The 16,757-nt window shown below is 42.5% G+C and overlaps 1 protein-coding gene across 1 annotated transcript in view; it reads right to left on the reverse strand.

Annotated features, from left to right (window-relative positions):
* Positions 1-8,498: 8,498 nt before the first annotated feature.
* The window catches only part of STN1 (STN1 subunit of CST complex), a 46,003-nt gene continuing 37,744 nt past the window's right edge, over positions 8,499-16,757 (reverse strand). Inside the window, exon 10 of the mRNA XM_005239260.4 lies at positions 8,499-13,427. Within this exon, the coding sequence (XP_005239317.1) occupies positions 13,270-13,427 (158 nt within the window). The 3' untranslated portion in view covers positions 8,499-13,269. The remainder of the gene's footprint in view (positions 13,428-16,757) is intronic.

Below are 16,757 nucleotides of genomic sequence, written 5' to 3' on the forward strand. Positions count from 1 at the left end.
GTTCCAAGGTTTTTCTTTGTTGGGTTTGGGTTTCTTTCTCAATAATGCATCATGACTTTCTTTGCATATGATTATTTGAAAGTTACATAAGAAATGGAAACTTACGCGTGATCTTCCAGCCCTCGGCTCGTTTCATGACATTAGCTATTCACCAAATTAACTGAAGTCACTAAGATCTCTCATTCTTCTGAAGCCTCTCCAGCCACAGTCCATATGGATTTTCCAGCAAGCTTCCCAAGTGCTGCAAGCCCAGGGGCACAGAAAGGTCCCTGTTTCTTGCAAAAAAAGCCCCATATTGACAGTGAGAGCGGTCAATCTCCATGGCATTTCATCGTATCTGCTATAGGCACAGTTTCTGAATCGCAACTCTTACAAGCGTTATTAGGCCTGCAACCAACGATCGTGAGATAGACACCAGAGTCTCAGAGCCTCAGACGCTTGAGCTTGAAGGCTGACATTTGAAAGCAGTTGGCATCAAACCACAGCTGGTTTCCACAAGCAGCTTAAAAACAGAAGGAAAACCAAGAGCAGCACCATCAGCACTACCTGCTGCATAATGTCAGGAAAAGATGCTGTGAGTCAGCCTTCTCCCTCCTCAACTACTACACACTGTTTACCAAAACTAATAAGTCAACACAAAATGCTAAAATCCCAGCATGCCCCACCTAGGATGTGCACAGGTATACATGAAACCAATTTTTGGTGATGGGGACGGTGACAGCAGGGAAAAGCTGATGTGCCCACCTCTGTTGTCACTTTTCAGGCTTGTTTTTTCTCCTTCAAAGCGTTCTCTTGCCCCCTCTGAGGGACTTCCCACCTCTAATGCTCATGCATGGCACAAGGCAGCAGAGCAATTACGTTAGAAACCTTTAATGTTTACAGACTGGCCAAGTCCCTGGTGTGCAGAGCAAACAAAGAAGATTCTTCCTTGAAAATGTAAATATTCAAATAACCCATTGATAAAATTATGCCTGGCGTGGCCAGTCTTTTGGGTTTTGGATGCCTCTCCCTGTGAGCCATTACCAATATACACCACACACTCCATCCCCTTCTCCTATCACCCTGACCAAAAAAGAATAAAGGGCCCCCCTCCATCACTGAAAACACTCAGGGTTTGTTTTAGAACAGCTTTCAAAACATGTCGTTCTGAGGGAAAGAGACAAAACGCATCATTCTCCAAACACTCTGCTCCCTCCTTCCTGACATTTTTACTAATTGGCATCTTCTCATCTGCTTTTGTAAGGATGGAGCTGCTGTTTCCAGTCAAACCTGAGACCAGTGCTTTGTGGTTTGTGCTCCCTTGGCATCAACCCCGTACTTCCACAGCATCCCGTCCACTGGTCACCTTTCCTCTCTTCAACACAGCTTGATCCTCCACTGCCCCAGACAACATGCCCTGTAGAGAGATGAAGCTGGGTTAATTAGCATTGATAATACACAGCTGTGGGCTGGCTTCAGGGGTGGTGGGTTGGCCGATGTAGACAAGGTGCAGCTGTGGCTGGTTCTGTTAAGTGGTTGAGAGCCAGTGAAGAGAGAGCAGCCAAGGAAGAAGCAAGAGAAGAAAAAGAGAGTGTGCCCTGGATGAGTTGAGGAGAAGGCAGCAGAGGGACTGTACCAAGAGTATGCTGGATGAGATGGTAAAAGACCTTGTTACAGCTGGCTAGTTTGGAGAGTGCTGCGACACTGTCCCAACTTCAAAGCCTGTCCAGCCCCAGTATAGCTCTGGCTCTCTTTCTCCATCATTCGATAGCTTTGTGCTCACCACCACCTCCTCCTCTCCTGGTTTGTTTGCTGCTTCTGTCCATCTACATAAGAAAAATGTATGTTGCTAGGGGCATGGATTGTTCTTTTAAAATATGGACAACACCCAGTCTAGTGGGAGTCCAACACCAGACTATTGCAAGACTGGCAGAAAAACAACTGAAACCCCTTGCTATGCTGCAGGATTGGGAAAATCTGCTTCTCTCTAAAGCAGCAGCTGGGAAAATGAAGCTGACAGCACTTCCCAGCCTTGTGCTGGAGAGCCAGGCTCCAGCTGCTGAGACTGAATGAAAGGAAGACTGAGTACGCAGCGAAGAGCATGGCAGGCTTGTTGCATGACCGAACCCCACGTGCAGAAGACCCTGGCCCTGACTACGGCCAGGAACACACAGGCAGAGGCACTGCAAATTTTTAGGAAAATATATAACTCTGTGGATTTTAACCCTAAATCTCCTAGTATTTATATTTTTTTCTTAAAGTCTCAGTTACTGAAGTCCTATCATTACATGAGAATCACTGCTATTAATGACAATTTAAATACATATATCGATATTACAGCTGATTTAGTAATTCACCTTTACGAACTCATGCTTCCAATAAAATTCTGAGGAACACCTGGGGGAATTCAGACTTTTAAAGGCTGAGGTAAACCAGCTATTTTAAAAGCTTTTTTCTACTCATTAGCTAGGGGGGTATTTGGGCAAAGATATTTTTTTTCTTTTTTTGACCAAAGAAGCCAACACATCAGTCTCACAGATCTAATACAGCTACAGCCCAGCAACCTCAGCTCTGCTCCAATTAAACAAAAGCTGATGCATGACAGAATGTGTGACTGTCTCAGAGCTGGAACATGACTTAAGTTTTCATATATCAGGAGGACTTTGTCACACTGGCAAATTTTTTGTAAATAAGCATTTGAATTGTAAATTGAAAACACTTGGATCGTGAAATCAGTGAGAAAATAAAACAAGGGACAGGGCTTTTCTGTGCTCCATTAGGGCTGATTCTAATGCCTCTTAATTAATTCACAGCGTATCACGTGTTGAGAAGTAAACGCTCCTGAATATTAACCACACTATGGTCTAACAGCCCTGTCTATTGTGGCTGGAGTTGTTGTTAAGGATGACTTTTCTTTCTTGCTTTTGCTTCTCTATGTTCTGGTTGGGCAGCCAGGTCGAACACAATGTTTTCCTGTCCCACTAGCTAGAAGAGGCTATAAGGGTGCTCAGCGACCTCGGGGAAGCAAAGTACCCCATGAGCTCAGCCCCCTGGGGGAAGGGGAGCCGTTGCAGTGCTGTGCATGACAGATTAGCCACACAACTCATTACTGGCAACTAGAGTTGCATGCATAATCTGCTAGACATGGTACTAGAGATGAGCCCCTTAGGGGTTTTTTGGCTCTGATGTGCAACAGCACAACACAGAGCCTTTGTTACACTCCCATCTCAGCTTCTGTACTTGCAAAAACCTCCACTTCTTAAAAAGGCTGCTTTCCATGCAGTCCTTCCACTTCAGGGTTTCAACATACGTGTCTTTTGACAGGAGCAACAAGAATGGCAGAGCCTGTCTGGCACTGAAATCTCAAACTCTGAAACACGAAGCACAATACAACCTTTTTTCCTATTTTTTAAAAGCCAATTGCATTTCATCTTCTGGAGAGATTACTGCTCTTCAAATGAAATGCGCTCTGGAGATAAATAGGCCCAGCTAATGTGGTAGAAGGGAGCTGAAGAAACCAGCTGCAGTCCTAGCAGAGCGGCCCCCCAGCACAGTAGCGTGCCCCTTCCCCTCCCAGCCTCCTCACCAGACAGCATTGCTTTATCAGCCCCTGCGTGCAATCTAGTCTAATGGAAATACCAAAATAATAATTCCCCCTGCTAGCAGCGTACATGCTTCCCCAACAGCATAACAGCTTTTACTTACATTATGAAAGAGCTGCTTCACCCTCCTGACTTAAATTATAGATTATCCTTTTCTTGAAGCAGCTATCTTACCGCTTAACCCTTTCACAACTACAGTTATTTTTCAGTCCTCTCTTACCAGTTGTGGATGAAGGATTTCGAACTGCAGTATGCGCACTGCATGCTCTGCTTAGGGTAGTAGCAGCAAATTGCAGACTGGTTTTCATCCACGTATACCTTGTACTTTTTCATTGTTACGAAGGCTTTGTAGATATCTGTTGATGTGGTTAAAAGAAATAAAGCAAACCCAAAGCACACTTTTCTTTACGTAATATATGTCAGGCTTATGTTTGCGGCAGCTGAAGTTTTTCCAACTGATCGCAGGTTTGTACTGGGATTCCCCAGGTGTCTTCCTGGGTGCTATCCATGACTTTAGTCACTGTCACTGTTCTCAAAATAGCACATTTTGAGACTAGCTTCTGCCTCATCTTCTGCAAAAAACTTGGCAATCCATTAGTGAAAATGCAGGCGTGTTGCAAATAAAGTCACTCTAGGAAGAAGTAGTCTTTCTTCACATTTTCTTCCCATGTTAAGTCTAAGTACATACATGGACTCCAAGTCCTCCTTATTAACAGGTTTAAAATTTCCACCAAGACCTTTAAAAACTTGAATTTCCTTCTTCACTATTTTTACTTATTCAACCCCTTCTGAAACCAAGCAGTAATTGTATTTGGCTGCACATTCCCTAGAAAAAGTAGAAGAGTTTATCTATCAATATCCAAACCAGAAAACCTCTGACTGATGATTGTGAATTATAAACACATACCAATAAAATCTTATGAAAACTTAGTCATGGAACTGCAGTTAGACCACAGATGACAAAAGCATGACCTTGACACTGTAAGGAGAAATACGTAACAGGCAGCCTCTACACCACTCAGCAGTGGAAAGCATTGATTTCTTCTAATTTATTTTTTTTTTTAAGTTACATTCCTGTAAAAGAAAATTGGTTTTCCCAGCAGAGATGCTTTTTGGACCTCTTCAGCAGCAACATCATCCCATGGGTAGACACAAACAGTATTTTTTTTCCACCAGTCATTCCCAGGTTAGACTTTGTAGGGCAGTAGTGGAGACACTTGGAAGACCAATCACCCTGTAGAATGATTATCGCTTAAAAAAAGGAATGAGATCATCCCAAACCAGAAAATGTATTGTGGGAAATGGAACTATCATTTCTCTAGCAAGGCTTGGTATAGGTGTGCTTGGTTGGTTGGGTTTTTTTTCAGTTTGGAGCAGTATATACACCTTCCACATAATTCCAGGCATTTATTTGGATCCAAGTATGTGTTAAGCTATGGCCGTGCAGCACCACGGATGCAACCGTAAAGACTGTTTCACTAATGGGAGTCTTTCTCAGCCACTGGTCTAATGACAGAGACACACACAGAGACCACCTGTGAGACAAGGGCAGCTTCTCATTCAGGACCATTTCCATCGGTTAGTAACAGCATCTGAATCAGTGACAGTTACATTGTCCTGAACATTTTGATCCTCAAAGGCATTCTGATGGCCAGCTCTTACTTTAGCATCTACTTTTGAGCATCCAAGGCATTGGTCTTTCAGAGAGGACAAAATACTCTGCAGAACAGAGGAACTGTTAAAGGACAATATAACAAAGGCAGAGGAAGAGCATATAAATGTTACTGTGCTCCATATAAATTTGTCCAACTGTTTATAGTAAATGTTCTCTTACTCCATTTTTTTCCTGCCCTCATTTCCTCCCCTGCTTTCTAATTGCAGAAAATAAAATAGTACAAGTCCTTGCTTTTATTACATGCAACACCTGCTGCATGTTCTGAAACAGATGTCTAAAGCATCATTAGGCAATTATTTCTTTAGCCTTTTTCAATGGGACTAATTTCAAACATCTTTGTGCTAAATCCTCCTCCCTCAGCTTCCTCTGTATTTCTCATCTTTTCCTGCGTTCAGAGTTCCAAAAAAACCTCCTCTCTGTATCAGTCTGCTCCTGTTAAGTTTGTCCTGGATCACTGTACTCACAGAAGGACAAAGAGAGAGACTAACTACTTTGGACCAGGAATTAAGTTCAAGAGATTTTACTGGGGGGGATGGGGGGGGAAGACAAGGTGAGGGAAGAAAACAATGAGAGAGTATTAGTCAGCAGTGTAGGCAGTCGTTTCAAAACACCAGCTGGCTTGTTACAGCTCTGGGGTTTTTTTGTGGACATTACAGTAAAGACTACTTTTACAAGAACACAAGGACAATTCCTACACTTTCAATGTGAATGACTTAAATTTTGGCAACAGGAGAAAAACCCAGCTTCAAGCACCTTTTTCGTTTCCCTACCACCTGTGCACCCGGCCAAGAAAAGCAGATGTTAGAATCAGGTAGGCCTGCAGGGCTTGCATGACTATTGTTGGGGAAAACATTTGAGGGAACCGATTCATCCCTCCTGTTTCCAAATATCACTGTAATATTTGGATAAGGTCTTCGCTCCTGGGAGGAGCCATAGACTTTCCCGGTCAACAACAGACTTGGCACAAGCTTCATTTAATCACATTGGCTGTTACACAGTGACACATGCTTGCGATTTATCTTACCTTGATCACAGCAGAGGCAGGACATCTTTCCTGTCTGTCTGCTTTACTTCTAACTTGGGGAAATTAAAAAGAACAAAGAACTAGGTATCTCAGCCTAAATCTTCTAAGGAAACAGTGGCTTAGCTGCAGCCACTCATCCAGTTCTCAGGCAAGATGAGCAGATATTTCGGCCTTTACGTTCTTGTAGATTCACAGCTTGTTCGTTGCCAGCTAAGGTGGCAGAAGGCTCCAGTTCTAGCTGGTAGGGAAGGAGCATTCATTCTTCCAATCAATAAGAAAAAGCAAGCTGAAACAAGAGCTGTACAACATGTTGTGCCAGGTTAATTGGCACCGCACTGTTCAGTGGTTCAACACTGGCTGAAAATCATTCCTTTAGGTTATTTCTTTCACTAGAAAATTCCTGGTTATGTTATGCTCAGGCAATCTTGTTAATCTGGGCTGGATTCAACTTGTAAATTACTGTGGCTAGATTAGTATAGCCTCCATTGCACATTTAAAAGCTATTAGTGGGAATGGGCTGGTGGCATCCCTAAAAATCAGTTGCTCAACTTTGTACCCTGACGTAGATGCTGTAACTTCACCAGATTTTAACGGTTTGATTTGCAGTTTCCCATCACCAATGTCTGCCTTGGGGTGATCTCTATGATCAGCTTCAGGAAAAACAGTCCATTTCTGTTGAGTGCTGCAGAACACTTACTTCTTGTGGCAGCTGAAGTTACTGAAGTTACAAAAGCAGGTTCCTTGGGACTGTCTCATGTGTGGTTCCTCCAGTGTTGTATGACTGAGTTTCTTCCTGCCCCTTAATAGAAGCACTAATTTGGGCTTCCCTCTTCTATCAGTGCATCCATTTTCTAAAAAATCGCAAGACCATAACAGTTCAGGGCCCTTCAGCCCTCTTAGCTAGCCAACAGATTACAAAGTCACTTGGGGTGGTGGGACAGAAGTTGAAAAATGCCCAGACACAGAGTATAATCACAGTTTCTTGGAAAAAATAGGCTAAAAGAGACACACTAACTGGAAGACACACAAACTTAAAGTCCATATCAGTTTCACAGATCATGTCGGCAATGAAATCTCCAAGGATATGAAAGTGGCAAGAAGAGACAGGATAGCTTCTGGCAATGGCATTGACTTGTGCTTCCTCAGGTTTGGGCAAGACAGAAGTGTTTTATTTTTTTATTATATTTCTTCTGTACTTTGAAATCTGCAAGAAAGCCACTACCAGAGTCTTTCAGGGTGCTATCGGGTCTTTGGGAGGGTGGGGGAAAAAAGTGTTGTTTTCCTGAAACTGCAGCTCTTTCCTGCTGCAAATTACATGGGGAAGAAAGGTCGAGTGAGGTGGATGATACCTGCCTCTTCTGGTGCCTAGACAAGGAGCAAAGCACAGCCTGTCAGAATCAGAACGAGCTGCGAACAGTGCCAGGTCAGTTAGGCAAGGGGATTATACTGGAACTTCCAACTGCCAGATGCTGACAGGGTATTTGAGTTAGGAAAGAAAACGGGAACAAAGTAGAGAGGAAGGAGGTTTGACCAGGATCCGTGGTGCAGAGATGAATCATGACACTGTGAATGAAACGAAGGGCTTGAGAAATGACAAAAGAGAGAATGGAGAACAGAAATAGATGAAAGAAAGTAGGGGAAAGCCTCTGTGCTTGACAGGGCATATTGCTGGGAATGAAACCCAAGCTGCCCGGCTCAGCATTTCCCTGCTGCCAGCAAAACATCCACAAAAATGGTTCTGTAATGCTGGGGCACCTGGAGGATGGTAACCAATTATTATAACTATTTTTTTAGCTTTGAGGCTGAACTTTTGTTTGTTTGCTAGCCTGTAGCATTGGGGCAGGAGGGCTGGGGGCTACACTGAAAGGTTACAATAAAGAAAGTAGTGCCACACTGATAGGAAGTTTCAAAATTCAGGTTGCCCATGGGATCTAAACTTGCTCCCTTCCCATTCAGAGGTAAGTAAAAAGATACAAATCTTTGCTAGGCACGTCTTTTCCCCACAGGATCGGTTTACTCCCAAAGTAAGCCAAACTGCATTTCTTTGACAAGCAGATTTTCAGTACTTTTTCCTCGTAATTCTCCATGTGGCTCCATGCCTCACTGGCTACTCACTGATGAATTTTCATTCTGAATAATAAATTAGCAACTCCTATTTATGACATTCATCGCTGGAATACACAAGTATGCACAGATCCACAAAATTAACAGCTTTCAGTCATGTAGCCAATCTTTACATTTCTCATTTATTACTTGGAAACAAAAGCTTAATTTCCAAGGTAGCTTATGTAAAATACATACTCTCTTGGGCACCAATTTACAAGCCAAAGATCTGAGAACAAGAACACTCAGAATTCATTTATCTGGATTTCTATTTTTAAGAAGCCATCTAAGAAGTCATAAGAGGGAACAAGATTCCAGGAAAAATATTCGATACAAATAAAAACAGGGAGACCGTCACTGCTTTATAGGACCTGGAGAGCAAAAAGACAAGACAGGCAAAGCAATATGCATGGAAAGAGAGGCACAGAAAGCTAAAGCTATTGGCAGAAGTGGGGTTTGGATTAGAACAAAGTCCCACTCCAGCATCTGCCCATTCACCCTCTCCCACACAGCCACGGAGTTCTTTTCCAACAGCTCAAATCAGCAGATCTAAAGAGCTTTTAATGACCAACATTAAGAAAAATTGAGGCTTATACCCTGCACAGGGAGCTGTATTACCCCCAATTTACAGAAGAGGGAAACAGAAGCATAAATCAACCTCATCTCCTCCCTCACCTAAGCAAATGGTAGAGTTCCTTTGTTTCCTCACCAGAAAAGCAATCACCTTACATTTTGCTAGAATACAATATTAAGATTCTTTGGCAATTTTTGTTCTCAGGTGCTGCATTTCTATGGAAACATACCTTTTTAAGGTAACATAAAAACACTGACTGCTTTTACAAACTCCATTTTACTTACCTGCCTTTCACTGCCATAACTGTTTCTATGGAAACCAGAACTGGCCATGAGGCAGGCCTACAACATGAATTCTCACTTGTCAGCTTTACATTAAAGTGCCACCTTCAAAGTCCTTTAATAAAGCAGTAATAATTGTGTTGCCTAACGAGTTTTCAAATTAAACAAAACAAGAAAGCGCACTTTCACTGAATGCTCCGCACAATATTTCGTAGGTGTGGTCTAAGAATTTTAACAGTGTGCATGATATGACTCTCTTGGTTAAGGATATGATCTTTAAACAGAGAGACAGTTTATTAGCAGTAAAAGCCCTAGTGTGTGTAGTTAAGACTTAAATAAAGGTGACTTATACCAATATGGGTATGTCTAGACTGCTGTCACAGAAGCATACTGTAGAGATACTGAGTAAGTGAGTAAATCAACCTACAGTGAGCTCTGTGCTCCCACAGCTAGCTGGGGTACTTCTGTGCAGGGAATATGCATATGGTATTCCCTGTAGGTACGAGAGAGGGAATGCACTCAACCAGAGTAAGTGTTAGTCTGTGTTGGATGGGCTACTGCGGAAAAAATAAAGCATGTAAGCTTAAGACACAACTATTCTGTACCGTTAATTAGAATGTGTGTAACTTAAATCTAGGCTCCTCAATTAATATTACCTTAACCTTTCACTCTTGTAAAAACTGTAGGCACTCTTGTGTTCATTCATATTACTTCCCTGAGTTAACTCAAGTGAGAAAAAAAACGTTTGCTTGTTCTTGGGGAGCAATCTCCAACAGAACACACCCTCCATCACAAGAGTTCAGCATTGCCATTAATGACCAACTTTAGGTTCTTTCCAGAGTTATCTGTCTCTCCTAAGACAAGTTTCACCTCATGGAATTTTTCCAACATTTAGGTTGGAAAAGACCCTTAAGATCATCAAGTCCCACCATTAACCTAACACTGCCAACTCCACCACTAAACCACATGCCTAAGCACCGAATCTACATGTCTTTTAATACCTCTAGGATAGCGACTCAACCACTTCCCCGGGCAGCCTGTTCCAATCCTTGACAACCCTTTCAGTGAATAAATTTTTCCTAATACCCAATTTAAACCTCCCTTGGCACAACTTGAATCCATTTCCTTTTATCCGATCACTTATAACTTGGGCGAAGAGACCAACACCCATCTCGCTACAACCTCCTTACATGTAGTTACAGAGTGAGAAAGTATCCCCTCTGAGGTTTCACAGCTATCAGTGCTTTTAAACTGCAACAGGGGCAGGACAGAGAGGGTAGACATTTTGTGTCTGCATCAACCTCCGAGCATAGAAAATAGGTGGGCAGGGGTTTTAAGCAGGCTTTACACACAGGAACATATCTAAAACACGGGAAGTGCAGCATCAAAGTTGGAGGCAACAGAACCCATTAGAATTTATGACTACACAAGCTTCAAAGGAGAAAGAGGTAATCCTGTTTTGGATTTATTTTAAAGATATTGTAATCCTGTATGAATTTATTTTAACGAGACCCTGAAGAGCAACATTATCCCCAGACTATCTTTTTCTCCAACATTTAGCTGAGCAGAGCTCCTCCCAAAAGTCATCCAGCCCACACATTTGGCTGACACCCTCAGAAGAACAGGGTCTGTCTTCTAACCTACAAGAGATCACCTTTCCTACTGGGCTAGTGGTGTTCTTTTAACCCTTTCTCAGCAAAGTCAGCTTCTGCTAATACAGAACATTTCAAGAAAAGGGCTGAACCAGTCTCTTAAATTAGATGTCGTGCTCTTCCATATGGTCCAAGACACCACATAATTTCCTTTAAAATATCCTCAAACTCATGCCAAGTAGGTGACTTGTCCATAATCAAAACATAAGGTTAACTCCTGAAGCGAGTATAAATTCAGCAACCAATATTCCAAACTACTTCTTCCATAGATAGCCTTGTTTTTAAGCATCACTTCAAACTGGTTAGTAATCAGAGCAGGAATCACAGCACAACATGGTCGGGGTTGGAAGAGACCTCTGGAGATCATCTAGTCCAACCCCCTGCTAAAGCAGGTTCAGCTACAGCAGGCTGCACTGAGTCGTGTCCAGGTGGGTTTTGAGTATCTCCAGAGAAGGAGACTCCACAACCTCTCTGGGCAGCCTGTGCCAGCACTCTGAAAAATCTGAAAAGCAAATTTCCCCTGTGGCAAACCAGACCTTTTTGTAGGTATAAATTAAAGTTGCAATTCTCCTCAATACCACTTCAGTCAGAATCTGGACTTCTTTCCCTGATTTCCAAAGGCATTCATGGAGGAAAGAGGACACCCCCACCCCTCAAAAAAACAAAAACAACCAAAACAACCCTACAATTCTTTCTTAATCCTTTTTTATTTCCTTCTGCACAGGTACATCCTTTCAGCACCTGTTCAGGTCCATATTAAGATCTGACTAGAAGGCACCCACTGAAAACAGAGCAGCAACACTAGGAGTAGGGCAGCCTGCGGGGAAATCAACTACTGAGCCCTGCAGCAAGAGGGAATTTACAGCAAAAGAATGATTCATATATAGTACATTCGTCCATAATGGAAAATGATCTCTTTAAGGCCAGAGTTTTCCACAGGCCTCTGAATTCAAATGCCAAATATTTTGTCATGCCTTTCTCTTAGCCTATATCTCACTGCAGCCAGGGCTTGGAATGAGGCATATAATATATCAACAAACCAGAGACCTGGCACACATGGGGCTACTCACTGGCTTTCCTCATGCATATGGTTTATTTTTCCCTGCTATGTCAATCCTTATACGGCTTTACCACTACATCTCCTTGGTAGTCTGCTATTTCAACTGTAACAGGGAAGGTAGAGAGAAAGAAAGAAGGACACATTCAATCCTTTCTACTCTTTTCAAGTTAAAGGTCTCTCCTCCACACCATTAATTAAGCAGACAAGCCCCTACAGCAGCAAGCCCTCTCTAAGGATAAATACGGAACAGCTCTGGGCTTTGAACTATGGCACGTAGCAGAGTTGTGATTATTTCAGATCAAACGTCTTGCATGGTAACTTTTAGGCCAATGTTATTTCATCAGTGTCTTGTGTTCCCCTGCAAGACAGATATGAATAGTATTTTTCTGCAGAAGTAACAAGGAACAAGAAGTAACACAAAAGGCAACAGGGACCATGGAGATTACAATGGGTTTTGCTGTCTTTTGTATTTTCTTTTCCAAAGCATCTGATCTATGGTTTACCATTTGTGATATAGGAAGCAATTTAAAAATAAACAGCAAAATGGTGGCTGATTTTGAGAATTCTGGTCTAAACAGAATCCACAACAACATGCATCAGTAGTGCACATGGTAGCCAAGGGAATCCAGACATGCTTGACAAGCAGTGGGCAAGGTTGCAGGATGGGGAAGGGATGCAGCACCCCGTTCCTGAACATTACTTTCCAGAGAAGGTTGAGGACTGCATTAGTAGTGGAAAATCTATGCAAATCCAGGAATACATATTTACAGACATGGGTACAGCAACACTGCTAGGAAAGACAGGAAAACCTTTTGTTTGCTTGCATGTCCTTTTTCTAGCTATTATAAAGTATACACAAAAAGAAAGATCCACAGCTATTACCATATGAAAAGATCACAAGATCAGTCTTTTAATCCAGAAGAATGAGTCTTGACATGACCACTACTGTAAAAAGCACTCTTTAGCAGTGACTTTTCTTTAGGGCTCACTGGATGTAAATGTGAGGATGGCCATGTCCCATCTTACTGAAGGGAAAGAGCCCACTTTCTTTTCTAGCTCCCTTGCTGTATTAGGATGTCCAGAATCAGTTTGATAAATTTTCACTAGAAATAGTGAGGAAGTCAGCAAGAATATTAAAACAAGTATTTGAACACCTTCTCTGGAGCTGGACAAAAAGCAGTATTTGGAGAATTAGAATGCTCTTTTTCCCTCCCACACGTAGACCGTACCAGGTAGTAGCTTTTCAGGGTCACTCAACTGCTCCTTTTTCCCTCCTTTAACCTGAATGGATAATAATGAATGCATTTTATCTTCTCTCTTTAAAATGCCATATAATAACCTTCCATAGTGCTGACAACATCACTGTTACTCTCCAGTAGTTCCAAGACACGGTGTATCACCACTTCAGCCAGAAAGGGGTTGTAGCTCTGCCGAACACAACTCAGGACATGAAGGAAATGGCAACCTTTTTCAGCATCTGCAGAAAAAAAAAAGGAAAATGCAGCCAGGCGTGGAGGAAAGACTTCAGTCTAACTGCCTCTTTTTAAATATTATAATCCAGATTAGACATGAAAAAACCCCACAGCTGTCAAAGAGAAAGAATGCCCTAGGCACTAAAGCAAAGATGCATGTATTGGGAGGGAAGAGATCCAGTTTGTGCCTACAGTTCTTCAATTATCAATTCTTCCCACTGACTTTTTTTGAAAGTGTCAGAGCTTTAACACTATTACCGAGGTTGAGTTTTTGAAACTCAAAATATACAGGGCTTATTCAGTACAACCTGATGAGGAGGTTAATAACTTAAGGGTACCTCCACTGTCCACCTATGCAAGACCACCACTTTCTGCAACTGCAGAAGAAACCAAAACAAAGGAAAATCCTTTCGCTCATACCCAACTGGCAAAACGTCTAGCAGAAGGTCCGCGACCAGGGCCTGTAACTGCTTGCCCAATGCTGTCATCTTGTGGAAAATCTGCTACAGTACAACTTCCATTCACCCAGCAATCCCATTCCCACCCTTCAGGCTACTCAGACAATCACGGGAGTAGAAAGTCACAGAACTTCAGTATCAAATTGTATCTCCTTTTAAGAGGAACGAACCCCAAAAATGTACAACAGAAATGTAAAAATAATCGCGTTTCCTGGAGGGCAAGCCAGAGACAAGGCTCCTTAATGGCTGCAGTACTGCTCATAGCTACTGTGTGCCTGGTGGAACCATCATGTGAAGTTCAGCTGTCCCAGTCAACATTTCCTCCAACAGACCCTGTAAACCCACTAATCATCAGTGCTGCTGGCTCCCAGTCTCCCCAGGTGCTGAACTCCATGAAAGACTTATTTCTCCTCCATGGCTAACAATGGAAAATTAGCATAAATAAGACAACAGCACCAAGGACTTTCTACCTCCTCAGCCCTCAGCTCATGTGATCTAAGGTAAGTTTGACAAGGGTACTGAGAAATTGCCATGGGCCAGAGAGGTCCCTGTATTTTGTTGTTGTTGTTGTTGCCACCTTTGTTTTTATTTTTGCCAGTCTCTACAATCAGCTGAGCCCTAGAACTGCCTTAGAGGCTGCTGCAAAAGTCACTGGTAGACAGGAGGCAATGCTGAATACTGGTAAATAAACAGTTCAGCCTAATTGCTATTAGGCTGCGAATGAGGCAAAGATATTTCTTTACAAGTCAATGATCCAGCATGACAAAAAGCCTTTGTGGCTGGTAGCCAAAAATGCCTTTGCTACCCTAGGACAGATAGGTGCAGAGAACAGAACAATGCCTCTACCTGGTCATAGTGATTGTTATGAAGTGGTAGCTGCATTTTGTATTTGTCATAAGTTTGCCATTAAAAGGTCAAAGTGCCTATCCCTGTTCTACAGTAACTTAGCTTAAGTCTTGATGAATTAGATTAGTGGCTCAAGTGTTATGCAACAGTATAGTCCATACTTTCCTCCTAGATGCTAGTAGAAAATGGCATTTTGGGGTAGCTGCAGATGTGTACAATCATTAAGCAACCCAGAAATAGTCCTAGTCTATGGCCCAACTTTGAAAGGAATATATTCCTTGCAGTGAAGCGATGCTGTCCCTCTTTCATTGACGTAGTGGGTTCCAGCTTTTGTCCACCAGCTGAGGTAAGCCAAGCTGCGCTTAACTGTCTTGCCTGACTACCACTATCAGAGAGGATGGAGCTGTAGAACAACTATCATTTTCCCACTGTGGACATCTCACACAGGGTCCATTATGACATATTAAATTTGGCTTCGAGTGGTTCTGTTCTATTAGCCATTATCTAAGCCTAAAACCACAGCAAATCTGTCAAACAAAAAAACCCCAACAAACAAATCTGGACTAAGTTTAGGATTTTGCAGTTCAGTCTGGAGTCAAAATGTGCTGTCATCCCTTTCTGGCTGCCTTAAGCCTCTGGATAGACCCACAGTGGCCTCGCATGAGGGCATTTAAGATCAGGCTGTTTGGAATTACAATTAGAGCCAAGGACTAGAATTGTCATGTAGGCATATTACGTATCAGGGTTTGTGGAGCTCTGACTAGACCTGCTGAGAATTTTTTTATTTGTACAATGCAGCTGGGTTGGGCCTGAGAACGTGTTACAACTAAAGCAATGGGGTGAGGCATTGCCTTGAAAACTGGCAGAGAAGTCAGTCATTGGAGAGAAGAGTTTGATTTATCATAAATCAGTCTTCCTGTCACAGAAGATTAATAATACTCTTGAAGGAAAATGGGTAGGAATTTCTTGCAACAAACAAGCAAGAAGCCCTTGAGGTGTTACCACGTTCCCATTTTCTACCAGCCTGCTCAATAGTCAACAGCGCAGCGGGTGGCTAGGACTGCCGTCCCGCCAGCAGAGGGGGGCCGACAGTTACGTTGAGCTCTGCACCCTGGCATCAGTCCGCGACAATTAAATATCTGCAGTAACCTGTTGGGTTTGATTGAAGCTTCTTGGCTTTCCTTCCCCAAAATCTTCTATTACCAGTGACCAGGACATTGAAACGGTCCTTCTGAAAACTATCAAAGAGACACTGACCTGGAAATTGTCCTCTTTACAACAGGAAATTAAGTAAGTGGAAAGCTTCAAGGAGAACAAGAGGCTATGTAAAAGCAGTTGCTACTTCTAACTTGCCCAGTATGGAAAACATGGCTTTGAGGACTCAGAACTCTTCAAAGTCTTCTCTGTGACTGATCTACAAGTTTCTCTCTGCTGTTGACTCCTCCTGACTGGGAGAAAGAATCTCCCAATGTCTCATGGAGCACTGAGAGTACTTCACCACTGTGATAATGCACAAAAGGGGAGTTAAACACCAGTTAAACACAGGCAGTTGCTCACTGCTCTGTGTCAACTGTATACAGGTTCTGGCCTTTATAGTGGCACAATTGTAAAAAAAACCCAACCACCAAAGAACAGGTTCCCAGGAGAATTAGTCAATGTATTAAATGGGCAGGGGGATGATCTCACTCTGGTAGAAAAGATGTTTGTATTTGTTAATTGGATAAAAGACAACAAAACAATGTGATATGGTAACTGTTGCACTGAAACAGCCTCAGGCAAATGAGCACATCTTCACCTGCATACCCAGTAAAGTCTAATCCCTCCATCCTCCAAAGATACAGGACTTTTACTACCACCTACAAACCCTGTCTATAATTGTACCACTGCTCAAGGTAGCAAGTTGAAAACTCAAAAATAATAGTACTTCACTTAGCCTTTTTCACTGCAGGATAACCATCATGTACCAGGTCCTACAAAGCACTATTATAGCTACAATAGTATAAGGATATTAGCAATTTAAGTTTATATGCT

This window comes from Falco peregrinus, chromosome 1, assembly GCF_023634155.1.
Source record: "Falco peregrinus isolate bFalPer1 chromosome 1, bFalPer1.pri, whole genome shotgun sequence".
Taxonomy (NCBI): Eukaryota; Metazoa; Chordata; class Aves; order Falconiformes; family Falconidae; genus Falco; species Falco peregrinus.